Here is a 13,998-nt window from a genome sequence, read left to right on the forward strand (position 1 = left end):
CTGTCCTGCCCTGCCCACGGTCCCTCTATACCCTGACCCTCTGCATATGCTCCCTCTCCCTGTCCTCTCTCTCCCCATCGCCAACTTAATTCCTTAATTCCTACTGGAGATAAGCGGATCTTTTGCTGAAATTTATCATTAATCCAAAGGAAAACAGGGGTGGGAAGGGGTGGGGGTTGGGAAAGGGATAGAGGGAGGTAGGGAAGCTTGGAGGGCCCACCCACACTGCCTCCTCCTAGATCTGGGACAGCTGTGGCGGCTGGGAATCCTAGGCTGACATCCCTGGGCGGGGCAGCCCACATCTGGAGCTGTTACTGGGGATCCGAGGGGAGCACCTGAGATGGTGAGGTGTGTGAGACTCAGGAGAGGAGAGATGGGGGCCGGGGCTGTCTGTAAATGCCTGCAGGATCACATGTGCTCCATGCGATTCCAACACTAATGGGAGGGAGCTGCAGGGGGAAGGGGGAGCTGGGGGCAGTCAGAGCTGTCCTGGCTTCCATGGAGGGTGGTAAGTACCCTGTCAGTGGAGGGATTCAGCTGCAGCTGGAGGATGACCAACAGGCCAGAATGTGGTTAGGGGTTTTAGGAAGTGAATGGGGTGCTAGAGCATTTGATTTCCCTTCCAACGCTGAGGCTCCAGGATTCTCTGACATCCTCTCCACCTTCCCCTGCAGGGCAGGGAGGTACCTTCAGCTGCAGGCCCAGTTGGGAGGCTCTTTCCAGACCTGGGTCTGGGAGAAGAACAAGTGGGCTCAGGTTATTTTTTTATTTTTATTTTTATTGAGACAGAGTTTCACTCTTGTTGCCCAGGCTGGGGTGCAATGGCGTGATCTCGACTCAGTGCAACCTCCGCCTCCTGGGTTCAAGTGATTCTCCTGCCTCAGCCTCCTGAGGAGCTGGGATTACAGGCACCCACAACCACACCTAGCTAATTTTTGTATTTTCAGTAGAGACAGGGTTTTACCATATTGGCCAGGCTGGTCACGAACTGCTGACCTCAGGTTATCTACCTGCCTCGGCCTCCCAAAGTGCTAGGACTATAGGAGTGAGTCACTGTGCCTGGTGGGCTCAGGTGTTTAACACATCTTTGCAGAATGAAGGAGAATGCAGGCCCCTGCCTAGTGTCACTGTCCCTTCATGTCCAAGCAGGTTGGCTTAAGAAGAGTGAGGGGCTTATGCTGGCGTGACCCACAAGACCCCAGCTCCATCTCTCCACCATCCACCCAGGCCTCAACCCAACTTGCATTCCTGCCTGAAAGAGATGACACCCTCAGGGGGCACCTGCTGTGTGTGAAGTCAGAGGTCACAGCATGGATGCCATGCAGTGCTGGACTGGATATTATGTTTGTTGCTGTCTACAGCTCCCACCTCTGTGCCTGGCACGTATTGAGTGAATGCCGGGATGAACCTGTCTGCCTCTCCCACAACACATCCTGGGTGGTGGGATTCATACAGGGACTGGCACTGGGCACTTGGGGCAACCAGAATTCTGCACCTTGAGTGAAACCCTTGCTTCCCTTTCAGAAGGGAGCACAGGAGCCACCTGCCTAGGATCATCTGGGGATGGGGGCGGATCTCCAGTAGCCCAGGGGCCTGAGACTAAGACATACCTGCTCACATTGACCACCCTGGAGAAGTCACAAGAGCCCAGCAGAGGGGCTCCCCACAGCGTTCTGGGGCACACACAGCCAGGATGGCTCCTAGGCCTGGCTTCCCCAGCCCCAGGGAATGAACCCTCCTTCTCCAGACTGGGAGTCCCTCTGAGTAGTAGCTCACAACAGCCAAGTAGTGCGAAGACTTTCTCTGGATCAAGCAAATTATTGCTTGTGCTAAGCACACCACATGTGTTATTCACTCCTTCCAGCCCCTTATCATCTCATCCCATTGTATAGCTAAGGGAACTTGTTTAGAGAAGACACAGATATACCCACTGACACAGGTAAGTCATAACAGGCTGAGATCATTTGACTCCAAAATAACCACTGGGTTCAGTCAATTTCTTGGGGAAAATAGTCAAACCAGTTGTTTGTGACCCTGTAGACAAAACAATGATCTAAGACTGACCTTCGCCGGTTTTCTAACTGGCAGCTGGGGGGCAGCGCAGACCCTGCCCGGACAGTCATCATCTTTGATTGGCTCCCCCTCCTGCTCTGCCCACCCTTAGTAGCCAGGGTGTGCCCCCAACCCCAGAAGTGGAGTGAGAGCCCCCCACCTGTGTGTGGGAGAAGATGGCGATCACAGTATAATCAGAAGCAGGCGCGTGCACACGCGCACGCATGCACACACATGCACACAGCACGTGACCTCATACACGCACACACACCATAAACCTTCCTCATACACACACAGAGGACATAAAATCACTTGTAAAGAAACACATAAACCAGCACAGATTATCATTACAGCGCAAACTGTGTACACAAGTGCCGAGGGGCTAGCAGTAACAGAGTGATGGGAGATGAGAGAGGGTAATGGGGATATTTCCTGGGAAGGGTGTTTGTGAGCAGAGCTTGGGGAGGAGGCCAGAAAGACCCTGCAGCAGTACTGAGAGGTGGGCGCCGAGGACTGACGCTGTCTCCCTCTTCCATTATTACCACCCCTTCAGGATTGGCCACGAGGCCCATCATCTGACCTCTGGGAGGGTGGGGAACGGAGCTGTGGTCAGGGCAGAGGCAGGCCGGGAGCAGGGGGCTGTCACATACGTTCCCCCAAAGGCCCATCCATCATGCCAGTGGAGATCATCAGAGTGCTCTGCCGGCCCAGGACACTGATGACTCTCCAGGCACCATAAAGACATGGAATAAATCTGGGGAGTTGCTGGGTAGGAGGGTGCCTCAATAGCAGGGCTGGCCACCCTGCCCGGGAAGGGAGAGGCACCCCTCCATCATTCTGAGAGATGCAGCAATCTAGGCCAAAGAGATCAGGACAGTTCGGGGGCCGGGGAGGTGGGCAATCATGATAAAATAATACAGTGCAGTGTGGCTGTTATTTACACTCAGGGAGATGCCTGTCCCTGCCTCTGCTCCAATTTATGCCTAGGAGTTGCTGCAGAAAGCCTCTCCCACTGATCCAAAACCCTCAAAGGGGCCCGGTCCCAGCAGGCAGAGGAGAGGGACATAAAAGTAGCTAAGCTCAGGGGCCTGGCAGGCACCTGCAGGCCCCGGGGCAGGGGCCTCTGGGCAATGCTGGTCCCCTCGTGCTGGCTGGGCAATGCTCGGGCTTGGATGGGAGTCAGGCAGGTCCTACGCCCTCCTAACTCCTGTTGCTTCCAAGCACTTCCTAGGTGCAGGGCAGATTCAGCCCCAGGAGCTGATCACATAGCTCTGGCTTGTGTCTGGGCCACAGAGGCCGCGTGGTAATTCAAGCTAACGGAGCATGGATAATCTAGAACAGCGGAGGGTCTAGGAGGAATTTCGCTTTGGCGTCGGCACAGATCAGATGACTGTTTTGCAGCCGAATTACCTTCCTAATTAAGCAAGGGAGTCTGTGAGGCCTGAGCCTGCATGGTGACCTGCAGGGTCAGCGTGTGCTGGGAGGAGCATCGCCCTGGGTGACCCTCGAGAGGACAATCTGCACAGGGACTATCTGGAGTCAACTTCTAGTCCTCAGCCACAACCCTGAGGAAGGGCTTTGATTTTTCTGCCCCCGTGATCTTCTTCCCTGGGATAGTCCTCTGCCCTTGCCTGTGAAGCTGAGGACGCCTGGACCTAGGATCAATGCCTCTCTCTCCAGCTTGCTGTCCTGATCCTGCCTGAGGCAGAGGAAGCACCAACCCTTTTATCCCAGGAGATCAAAGCAGGCGGCACAGGTGAACACCCTAAATCCTTTTCCCCATCCACACTCCCTGGTAGGGGCCCCTCCCTTGCCATCTTTTGGGATCTCTGGGTGAGGGCAAGAGGGCCTGAAACCTTCCAGAAGTTTAGGACAGGCTCTGGCATAGGATCAGCTTGCTGAGCCCTGGATCCACCCAGGATCTAGGGCTGGCCTGGGAACACCCACTGGGGGACCAGGCGGATTATCTCAGAGGAGCTACTATACCTGCCTCTGGTCTCACCATGAGACATGGTGTGTGTGGGGGTGCCCAAATGGTATCAGTGATGCCCAAAGACTCAGGAGATGCAACAGTGATAACATCAAGACATTCCACTCTGGCACAGCCACATGAATACTCCGAAGACACAACAGTATCTGTGGCAGGATATACCAGTAATACAGGTTGAATATCCCTTATCCCTAATGCTTGAGACCCAAAGTGTTTCAGACTTCAAATTTGTTCAGATTTTATAATATTTGTATATGTAAAATGTTATCTTGGGGATGGGACCCAAGTCTAAACACGAAATTTCATTTCTATTTCATATACACCTTATACACATAGCCTGAAGGTAATTTTATACAGTGGCTTTAATACTTTTGTGCATTAAATAATGTTTTGACTGCCTTTGGATTGCGCCCCTTCAGGAGGATAAGTGTGGAATTTTCCACTTGTGGCGTCACGTTGGCGCTCCAAAAGTTTTGGATTTTGGATTAGGGATGTTCAACCCGTGCCAAGACTCTCTGAAGATTCAGCACTAATAACTCCCCAAATGCATTAGGCATGTACAACTACAACACCAGGTTCTCGCTGCACCATGGAAGGACAGGAACGTGAATAAGAAGGTGCTATGTGGGGGTGGGAAGAGATTCTGGAAGCAAGGTCTTGTGAGGACTCAAGGCTTAGGAAACTGTCTTCCTCCATCACCTGTCTGCCACCCCCCAGGAAGAGAGGCAGCTTAGCCACATGGTATAATCACGGACATGGGGCCTGATTTCTGGAATCAGAATCCTGACTCTGCCACTTACTAGCTGCGTGACCCTGGACAAGTTACCTAAGCTCTATCTGGGCCTCATTTTTCCACATATAAAACTGGGGAAAACAGAAGTACCTTCCATATGAGCTGTTATGAAGATTAAATAAGTAATTATATGTAAGATGTTTACAACAGTGCCTGGCATCCAGGAATTCTCAATATAAGTGTGTTATTATTATCCTCATCAATGGTTCAAAGAAGCAACTGTCTATCCACCCAGAATGGACTACTGGTCCCCTATGCCAGGCCCTGGAGAAACCAAGCCTCATCAGCAATGGAGCTCTCAGTCTTGTGATGAAGATAAATCCCAGGCCCAAGTGACTGGATAGCAGGATGGAGAGTAATTGGTGGCAGGGGTGGCATGGATGAGGCACTGGGGGATTTGAGATGACAGAAGTTATCCTTAGCTTGGGGGGCAGGGTCATGAAAGCTTCATGATAGAAGTGGCTCTTGACCTCAGTATTTAGATTTCGTATTTATGGGAAATAAGGGGGAATGTGGGGAACAGCATGTGCAAAGGCACTGAGGCGGGAAAATGCTGGGCATGAAAAGCATGGTGTGCAGGGAGGGCAGTGGGGGACCAGTTAGGGAGGCGCTGTGCCCCTCAGGTGTGCTTTAGGTGGATTCACCCAAGGAACAGTGTGGGCAGACTGGAGCAGCAGACTGAGGACGTGCCACCGTCCTCCTCCGCAGTGGGACCCACGTGATGTGGTGGCAGAGCTGGCTAGGACCAGAGGCACCTCCTCCACGGCCCTTGTCCTAGCAGCTGACAGCATTTGTCCACAAGACACTGGGACAGAGGGAGAGGGTGCCTGGGGCACAGAGAACAGTCACAGCAGCTGCCTCCCCAGTCCCACCCGGGGCATGTACCCCAGACCAGCTGCCGGCAGGGGCTGCCTCACAGGGGCGCTCCACGAGCCCACACAGCCCCTTCTTCCACAGCAGGGCAGACTCACATCTGCCCTAGCAGATTGGCGCTCCCATCTCCACTGACTCATTTGGCGGGCACCTGCGAAAGCGTGGGCTGACCCGTGTGACCCCCCACCATGGGAGCACCCCGAGTAAGCCTGTGTGTGCTAAAAGCCAGTTATTTGGGCGTGGTGCTCATTTTCCTTCACAAGCCTGAGGCATCGAGAAGGGACACGCTTGCCTTGGCTCCTGTCTTGTTTTTCATGGCCACATCCTTCCAGCCATGGTGGTTCTGATGACCAGCAGGTATGTGGGCTTGCACGGGAGGAATGCAATGCACAGGGGAAGGTACAGGCAGAGAGGAGGCTGCCGGCCAGCAGGCATCAGAATCTGCTAAGAAACAAATCCTCCTGTCTTTGGTGGGAAGAACCACAAGATAGAATCCAAGGCCCTAGCACAATGACTGAGCATAAGATACTCAAGCCAGGGAGGGGTGGGACTAGGAAGCCCCTGCCAAGGCTACCTGCTGACTCTCCGAAGTGGCTGGCTCTTTTAGCCATGGATGAAACTCCATCTATAGGTGAGGGGAAATGCTTCCTCTCTAGGGTCCCCAACTCCCTACATTCACTTTTCAGACAGAAAGGCCAAGATTCAGGCCAAGACTGTTGCGAGGACTCCAGAGTCCATCTCTGGTGCCAGGGCGTATATCTCAGAGCACATCCAGATGTACTCAGTGTGGGAGGCTGTGCTGTCCCCTGTCCCCAAGGGCCCTCCTCCATGGAATGATGATTTGCTGAGCTTCCACCCAGCTCCTCCCAGAAAAGGCCAGCTCCTTAGCCCTGAAGGGAGCCGTGTCCTTCTCCTCTTCAGGCAGGGGGCAGAACTGAGCATCCAAGTGGGCAGGCAGGACACGCGTTTCTAGCTTTGAGAAGCAAGCGTTCCAGGACTTTGTGGGGAGGGACTCCATTTAAGCCCATAGCTTGAACTCAGACTCCCAATGGGACATTCTGGTGCCCATGGCCACTGGCCTGTTTTGCTGCCTGGGCCATGCCCGCAGCTGTGTCCCAACTCCCACAGCTGTGTCCCAGTGGAGCCACCAGCCAGTGGAACTAATGTCCTCTAATGAGATCCGGGCCAGAGTGGCCTAGCGGGTTTTATTGTCTATGGCTTGGTAATGAGACTCCTCATAAACTGAGAATGAAATTGGGGTTTGTGCTGACCAGAGTGGGTGGGGGATTGTCCAGGAGAGCGCCAGCCCCCGTGCCTCTCTGCTGCTCTGTCTAGTCCACAACGCTGTCTAGTCCACACCTGCTCTCTGCTCCGAGCCAGGCCCACACCCTGGCACTGTGCCTGCCTGTGCCCTGGGGCTCTATGCTCACACCTCAGGGGCCCTGCCCATGTCTCAGCCCAGATACCCAGAGAGAGATGCTCCAGGACATTGCTTCCCCCACCCCCAGGAATGTTTCACTGTTAGGCATCCTCTATTCTACACCAACCTGGGCTCTGTGGTCAGCTCCGGCTGGGCCACCCTCCAACCTATATCCTCAACTTATTCCTCACTTCCCCAGGGAGCTGCCAGGCTCTGCCCTGCTGTTGGGGGAGTGTGAGCTGGTCATGGCTGGTAAAGTAGAGGACCATCCCATGGACATTTTCGAACATCCTACTGGCCCGGTTCATCCTCTTCCGTCTGTCCATCCCCGATCTTTTCATCCTTCTGGTTTACTGGATTTGCAGTCAGAAGACCCAGTGTCTAATCTGGCCACAACAGCATAAGATGGTCAGCAAGTTACTAAACCTAGGTCTCACTTTCCTTGTCTCTAAAATGGAACTAATACAACACTAATGCCATTCACATGGGGCTCCTGAGAGGCTCAGATGAAACTGTGGCTATAGAGTGCCACAGACAGTATTATGACAGTTCGCAAAAGGAATCAGTCTGTAACAGCAGGCTGAAAGGACTTTCTGTCAGTGAGAAGGAGGTGACCCCAGCAGGGATTCTCTACCCATCTGGCTGATACCATCTCATGGGGCAAATGGAGTCCTGGAGGGAGGGTGCTGTTGCCCAACTTCCCCTCAAAAGTGGAAGTGAAGGAAGGCAGGGGCTGAGTCCCAGTTCCTCTCTACGGCCGTGGCTGGCCTCCAGATAGGCAATGGTGCCCCAGCTGGGCCACAGCCAGGGAGCGAGGCAGGTGCCGGGAGAGCCCTCAGTGACATGTGGCAGAACAAAGGCCGCACAGCACCTGCTGCCTACGTAGCCCTCAATCACCTCAGCTGGACCTGTGCAGGTACCCACAGACAGCCAGGCTCCCGAGTGGGGGCAGGGACTCGCTTCCCAAGTAGCACCTGGCTGGGGACACGGGAAGTGAGGTCAGCAGTGTGCAGCAGCTGAGTGGCTCTCTCTCAAGGGAACATGAGTAGCAGATTCAGAGGGGCCAGGACCATTGAGAGGGAAGGCATAGGGGATAGAAGTTCACTTCACTGCGTGTGCCCACATGCCTGGCAATGTGCTAAGCACTTTTCATACAACATTCTCAATCTCATCTTCACAAACCTCTTTGGGAATCTGTATTAACAAAAACCTATTTTAAAGATAGGAAAACTTTGGGAGGCCGAGGTGGGCGGATCATAAGATCAGGAGATTGAGACCATCCTGGCTAACACGGTGAAACCCTGTTTCTACTAAAAATACAAAAAAATTAGCCGGGTGTGGTGGCGCACGCCTGTAGTCCCAGCTACTCGGGAGGATGAGGCAGAAGAATCTCTTGAATCCAGGAGGTGGAGGTTGCAGTGAGCCGAGATCTCACCACTGCACTCCAGCCTGGGGGACAGAGGGAGACTCTGTCTAAAAAAAAAAAAAAAAAAAAAGGTGGGAACACAGGCCTATAAAGTGACTTGACCAAGGTCACTCAACTAGTAATTGGTAGAGCTGGGATTCCAACCCAGGCCAGTGGGCACCACTTTGCTATCTCATTATGCTGGGTTGCCAAGACAGGGTGATCACCAGGTTGTAGGGAGAGGAACTGAGCTGCCTGCTGCTCTCCCTGCACCAGGGACCACTGCTGCTCTGCTCTCTCCTGGGAGGCTGTGAAAGGCAGACCTCCCACGAGTCCCCCACCCCCTGAGAATACATACTTATTGCCTCCCCGTCCCCCACCCAGGGCAAACCTGGGATAATCTATTGCCCTGAAGATTCTACAATCTGCTGTCAGAAAGTCTTTCTTTGTGTCCGTCTCGGGTCTCTCCTGTTACACAGAGTTCATCTCTCCTTGTGGAATGGGCTGGGGTACAGATATTATGTTCCGTATGTTTTCTCGTATCTCTTCCCTTTCCGCATCTCCTAGCCCCCAACAGCATGAGAGAATCCAGAGCTTAAAGGGTTAACTGGACTAAAGGGTGTTATCTCCAGCTCAGGGCATTCCCTCTGCAAGGTGATCCCTGCTCAGATCTTAAGTTACCTCCTGCCCCAGCCAGCACATCTGCTGCTGGCTCTGCAGACCTGGTCTCTATGGACAGGGGTGGGCATCATGGGGAAACATTTTCCAGTCGGGCTTGGGCACAGGGTGCTGGGTTCCCAGGATCACCCTCTTCCCCACTCCTTGTCCCTTATTCCCACTTCTTTTTCCAATAAGGGGGCTCCTGCTTTCTGCTTCACGAACCCAAGATGCTTCCAGGCACATGTATGTTGCCCACTTGGGCACACACAGCTCTGCAGGGCCCTCATGGAGGACCAAAGCTCATGCTCACACCCTTTTTCAATGCCCAGAGTATGCTACCTCCCCTCCCCACACACACCATGATTCTTTTTCTTAAGTACCCATGTAGGAAGCAAAGATGCCAAATTAGGAGCTGAAAAACTGTCTCCCTTTGCCCCTCCCAGCCGTTCATGGATCATGAGAACTCGTTGGGCAGGCCAGGCCCCAGGTAATGCCAGGTTCCAGTGCTGCTCTGCCTGCCAGGGAAACAACAGAAGGCTGACAAGAGAGGAATCTCTCTCCCGGTGTGGTCAAGGTCTTCAGCATCTCCCTGTGAGGAGGCAGAGGCCCAGTCTAAAGCCAAGGGCAGAACACAAAAAGGAAGCGGCATAGAGGCTTTCCACCTGCCAAAGGGGCCGGTAGTGTGTCCTAGAAGAGCGAACCAAGGGCAAATCTTGGGTGCCCTCCCAAAGTCACCCTCACTGACACCCTGACACATAAGAGACGCATTCTCAAGTCCGGACCACTCACAAAGTCCTAGTCAGAAAGTTCTAAGCAGTCAGTTACATGTGAATATACATTCGATGTTATATATTTATGGCCCTAGTCCCATAGCGACCCACAGACACAAGTACATACATCTCCTACTCCTAGTCCCCACAGATGCGCACATGCACAGTGAATGGCAGATCACCAACACAAACACACAAAGCCCTGGATACGTGTGTGCACGTACACTCTATACTAAAGGTGAGACCCTATGCAGACTGTCAGAAATGTCACAGCTTAAGTTCCACAACTGGCTCATGACCATTCTAGCCTGGCACACTGGCTAATGTTTAAAGTTGTTTTTTTTTTTAAATCAGCAAAACAGGTGAATATGCTGACACCTCTCTATCTGTCCCTCTTTGAGGTAGGAGGCATTCAATTCACCAGGTTAGCCAGGAAAAGATACAATCGGAAAAATCGAAGATACATTCACACCTCCCTTGGGTGTTTTCTGTTTGTGCTGAACAATGAACATTAGTCAGCTGCTAAACAATGGCAGTATCATAGACACAGCAACTGGAACTGACCCTCTGCCCCCCGCCCAAGCCGGGCTCACTTGCTCAGACATCCTGGGTTGTCTAGGGTTCTGGCCAGCTCAACCATCCTGGCAACATACAACAGAGTCTGGTGGTCAAGCAGTAGCCAAGGTGGATTCATTGTACAAATGTGAGTGGCTGAGAAGGGAACTGATAACACTCTTAACCTCAGCCAGCCTCAGGCAACGAGGGCTACCTGCCCCATATGCTCACAAGTTCAGGTTAAAGAGATGCCTTCTGGGTCACTCAGCCAGGGCAACTGGGCCCAAGTTCTGCAGTATCTCCTCTTCCCCTCCAGTCTTGACTACGGAGTCCTAGAATCCAATTCCAAGGCACTCCACAGTGCTGCCTTATAAGTGGGTAAGGAGATTCCCACTTATACATGCTGCAAACCCCAGGCCAGCAGAACTGGTCTTGCCATAATGCCTTGCCCAGCAAGCTGAAGCACACCACTGTATGTGAGAAATAGAGAGAGAGGAAGGAAAATAACCCAATAGCCCCGACACTTGGAATTTCAAAGACCACATGGCAGCAAGCTCTGCACAAGCTGCAGAGAGGGGTGTGCTGTGACCCGACAGGTCTTCCGAGGGTGTGCATGACACCTGGGGTGTGTGTTCTCTTTCCAGACAAAAGGTGTAGGGAAGCCAATTAGGGAGGGTGTGGTGTAGGTGGGACACCAGCTCAACGCACCTGCTTCTCAGGCAGGTTCTCTGCCTCCTCCTCGGGCTCCCCCATCTCTTTTTGGGATGTAACCCACCTGCCCCACTGACCCTCTCCTCTAAGTTAACAGGAAGAAACCGTGGATTGTCATCTCAGGAAACAGAGGCCTGTGGGGCTTTACCACACTGCTTAGTGAAGTCTGTGTTGTTGAAAACATACTTCTGTGTTTACACTTCAATAGCCAGATTGGGAGTGTTTTGAAGTTGGGGGCAATCGCACACACTCCAGGCCCCTCCCTCTTCCTCTCCTCAAACCCCTAGACCCAGGTTCCCTGTCACAGCCCAGGAAAACCCTGAAAAGAGCATCAGACTGGCAAGTCCCTAGAGAGATGCTATAGCGGGCAATGGGGAGGAAGCTGGCAGGTGATGCAAAGTAGGATGTGGACTTGCAACTTCTGGGCCAACCAGCCTCCATCCAAGTGTCAGACTGGGCACAACCGTATCCACCTGCCTCTCTGCACTCATGGACCCTAGAGCAAGCAAGCAGAGAAGGCCCCAGGAGCCCAGGCACTGGGCAGAGGAGCTGGGCGGTTTGGGAACTTGGGTGCATGGATGCTATCCATCAGTCAATTATAGTCGATGGAAGAGCATTTATTAAGTACCTCTCTCAACCCTGGTTCCTTTCTCTGCATCCCACCCTTTCATGTGGATTTTTGGCAGGGGTTGTATCCACCTTGAGCCAGGTGAGTTCACCTCCCTGCTCCCACTTCCTGAGTGGGTGGAGCACAGCAGACCTCTAGTCCCCAATGAAGGAATTAACCATGAAGGGATCACAAAGCTGGGGAAAGAGAATAACAAAAGGAGGGGAGAATGGGGTGGGTTCCTTCCCCTTCTCCCAACCCATCCCACCACCCTTTGTCCATCCCAGGATTACATTAACCCCTAGTGTGCTGGACCAACCAGAGCTCTGGGAAGCTCTCCTTTCTCTGGGTTCTGGATAAGGACATATGTAATTGAAGGGTTCCTGGAAGCTCAAATCCCAGTGGCCAGGCAAGTCCTAGAGCCGGAACTTCTGTATCTCAGGCTGGCTTCCTAGGCCATCCAGTGTGAGAAGACCTCTGGCTCTCACCAAGACCACCCTCTGGGGGCAGGGTGAGCAGTGACACCTGTGAGCCCTGGATTTTCCCTACCCCCCCAAAATCCAGCAGGGCAGCACCCCAGGCTTCAGGGGTGGAGGCACCCCAGTACCCGCTTTCACAAACTGCTTCCCAGACATCCACCACTCAGGGAGATTGGCGGGGGCCTCCTAGTGAGCTGGCTGGCAGCAGAAGAGGCATAGAAGGGAATGAGGCCAGGCTTCTGCCTTCCAGGAGTGCACCCTAGCCCCGGAACTAGGCAGCCAGACTGGTCTCTCGATAACAAACTGCCTGGCCATTCTGCGGCATCGCACATTGTAGGAACTCGGGATCTAATATTCCTGCCCCACGAGGAGAGAGTGTCTGTACACTGACCCCCTAATCTGCCACCCCAAGGCGGGGACCACGTGCTCCAGTCAAGATCCTCCCCGCTCCTCAAAATCCCATCTTGCTAGAGCTGCAGGTCGTCTCTGGTTTCTACCCAGGGAGCTGGAGGAACTCCCCACACCCCTTGACCCGCGCTTGGTGACCAGCCAGCCAGCGAGCTCGGCAGCTTCTCCAGGGACACAAAGGGTTAAATCCAGGCGAGGGGACTCGGTCGGATTTGCCTCCTAAACGCATTTTCCAGTTCATTCCCCAGCACAATATGCCTGGGCCGGTCCCAGCCTCCGAGCCCACCCCACCCGTCAGAATGGGCCACCAGGGCCACCCCGGGGTCGGGCACGAGGTTAACCCCTCGGCTGCCGGCAGCCCGCACCTCGAGGAAGGACACGCGGGGCACCCTCGGGAAAGTGGGTCATGCAGCTACCTGGTTGGCACGAAGCCCGCGGCGTCTCCTCCAGGGAGAGCCCCCAGAGCTGGGAGCAGAGTTCCAAGGGGGAGCCCGGTCCCGCGCCAGGCCCGGAGGTTGCAATCCCAGGCTGCCCCGGCCTCACCCTCCAGGAAAGGAACCGCAGGTGAGCGAGGAGCTGCCTCTGCTGCAGCAGCCGGCTCTCCGCGCCCGCTGTGGGGCGGTGTGGGGCGGAAGGGGGCCCCAGCGTCCTGAGCCGTCTGGCAAAGGGGCCGCCGAAAGAAACGAAGCCCCCCCGCCCCCGCCATACTCCAAATCCGCAACCCATCAGCTCCGAGACTGACGCCCTCTCCCTGGGGCTGTTGTCTCCCACCCCGAGACGGTGATTACGGTGATTATTTTGCATTTATGTAACACGCAGTGTTTCCAAACTGCTTTCCGAGCAGAGAGCTGGTTATTAAATAAATAGAACGCTATTACATATTATTATTTTTGTAAAGAACTGAGCGGAGAAAGTGCTTTCATGGTACATAGAGACGTGCATCCGACTGCTTCCCTGCAGGGCAGGCTATTCGGCTTCTCAACCTCTTTCTCCGCCGTGCCACCTCCCACCCCCTTTACCCAAGCCGTGACCCAACTTTTTTGGCTCCTTTCACTCCCCACAATCCAGTCGTGCCCGCCATCCGGCTCCCAGCCCCGGGGAGGCACTGGATGGGGGTGGGGACAGCAGAGGTGAGCGCGCTTACCTGGGAGGAAGAATGCGGTCAAGCCGAGAGCGAGTCCCCACCAGCGTCCAGCGGCGCCCGCAAGCCCCATCCGAGCCATCGGGGGCCGGGGGTCCGGCGGGAGGGACGGCGAGGGCAGCGCTCCTCGCGCT

The 13,998-nt window shown here is 54.2% G+C and overlaps 1 protein-coding gene across 3 annotated transcripts in view; it reads right to left on the bottom strand.

Moving 5' to 3' along the window:
• The window catches only part of PVRL1 (poliovirus receptor-related 1 (herpesvirus entry mediator C)), a 96,894-nt gene extending 82,903 nt beyond the window's left edge, over window positions 1-13,991 (bottom strand). For all 3 annotated transcript variants that reach the window (XM_011964956.1, XM_011964955.1, XM_011964957.1), the window contains exon 1: window positions 13,868-13,991. In XM_011964956.1, coding sequence (XP_011820346.1) covers window positions 13,868-13,946 — 79 coding nt within the window. In that variant the 5' untranslated portion in view covers window positions 13,947-13,991. The remainder of the gene's footprint in view (window positions 1-13,867) is intronic.
• Window positions 13,992-13,998: the final 7 nt, after the last annotated feature.

The sequence above is a fragment of the Mandrillus leucophaeus genome, unplaced genomic scaffold (assembly GCF_000951045.1).
Source record: "Mandrillus leucophaeus isolate KB7577 unplaced genomic scaffold, Mleu.le_1.0 Scaffold71, whole genome shotgun sequence".
NCBI classification, from domain to species: domain Eukaryota; kingdom Metazoa; phylum Chordata; class Mammalia; order Primates; family Cercopithecidae; genus Mandrillus; species Mandrillus leucophaeus.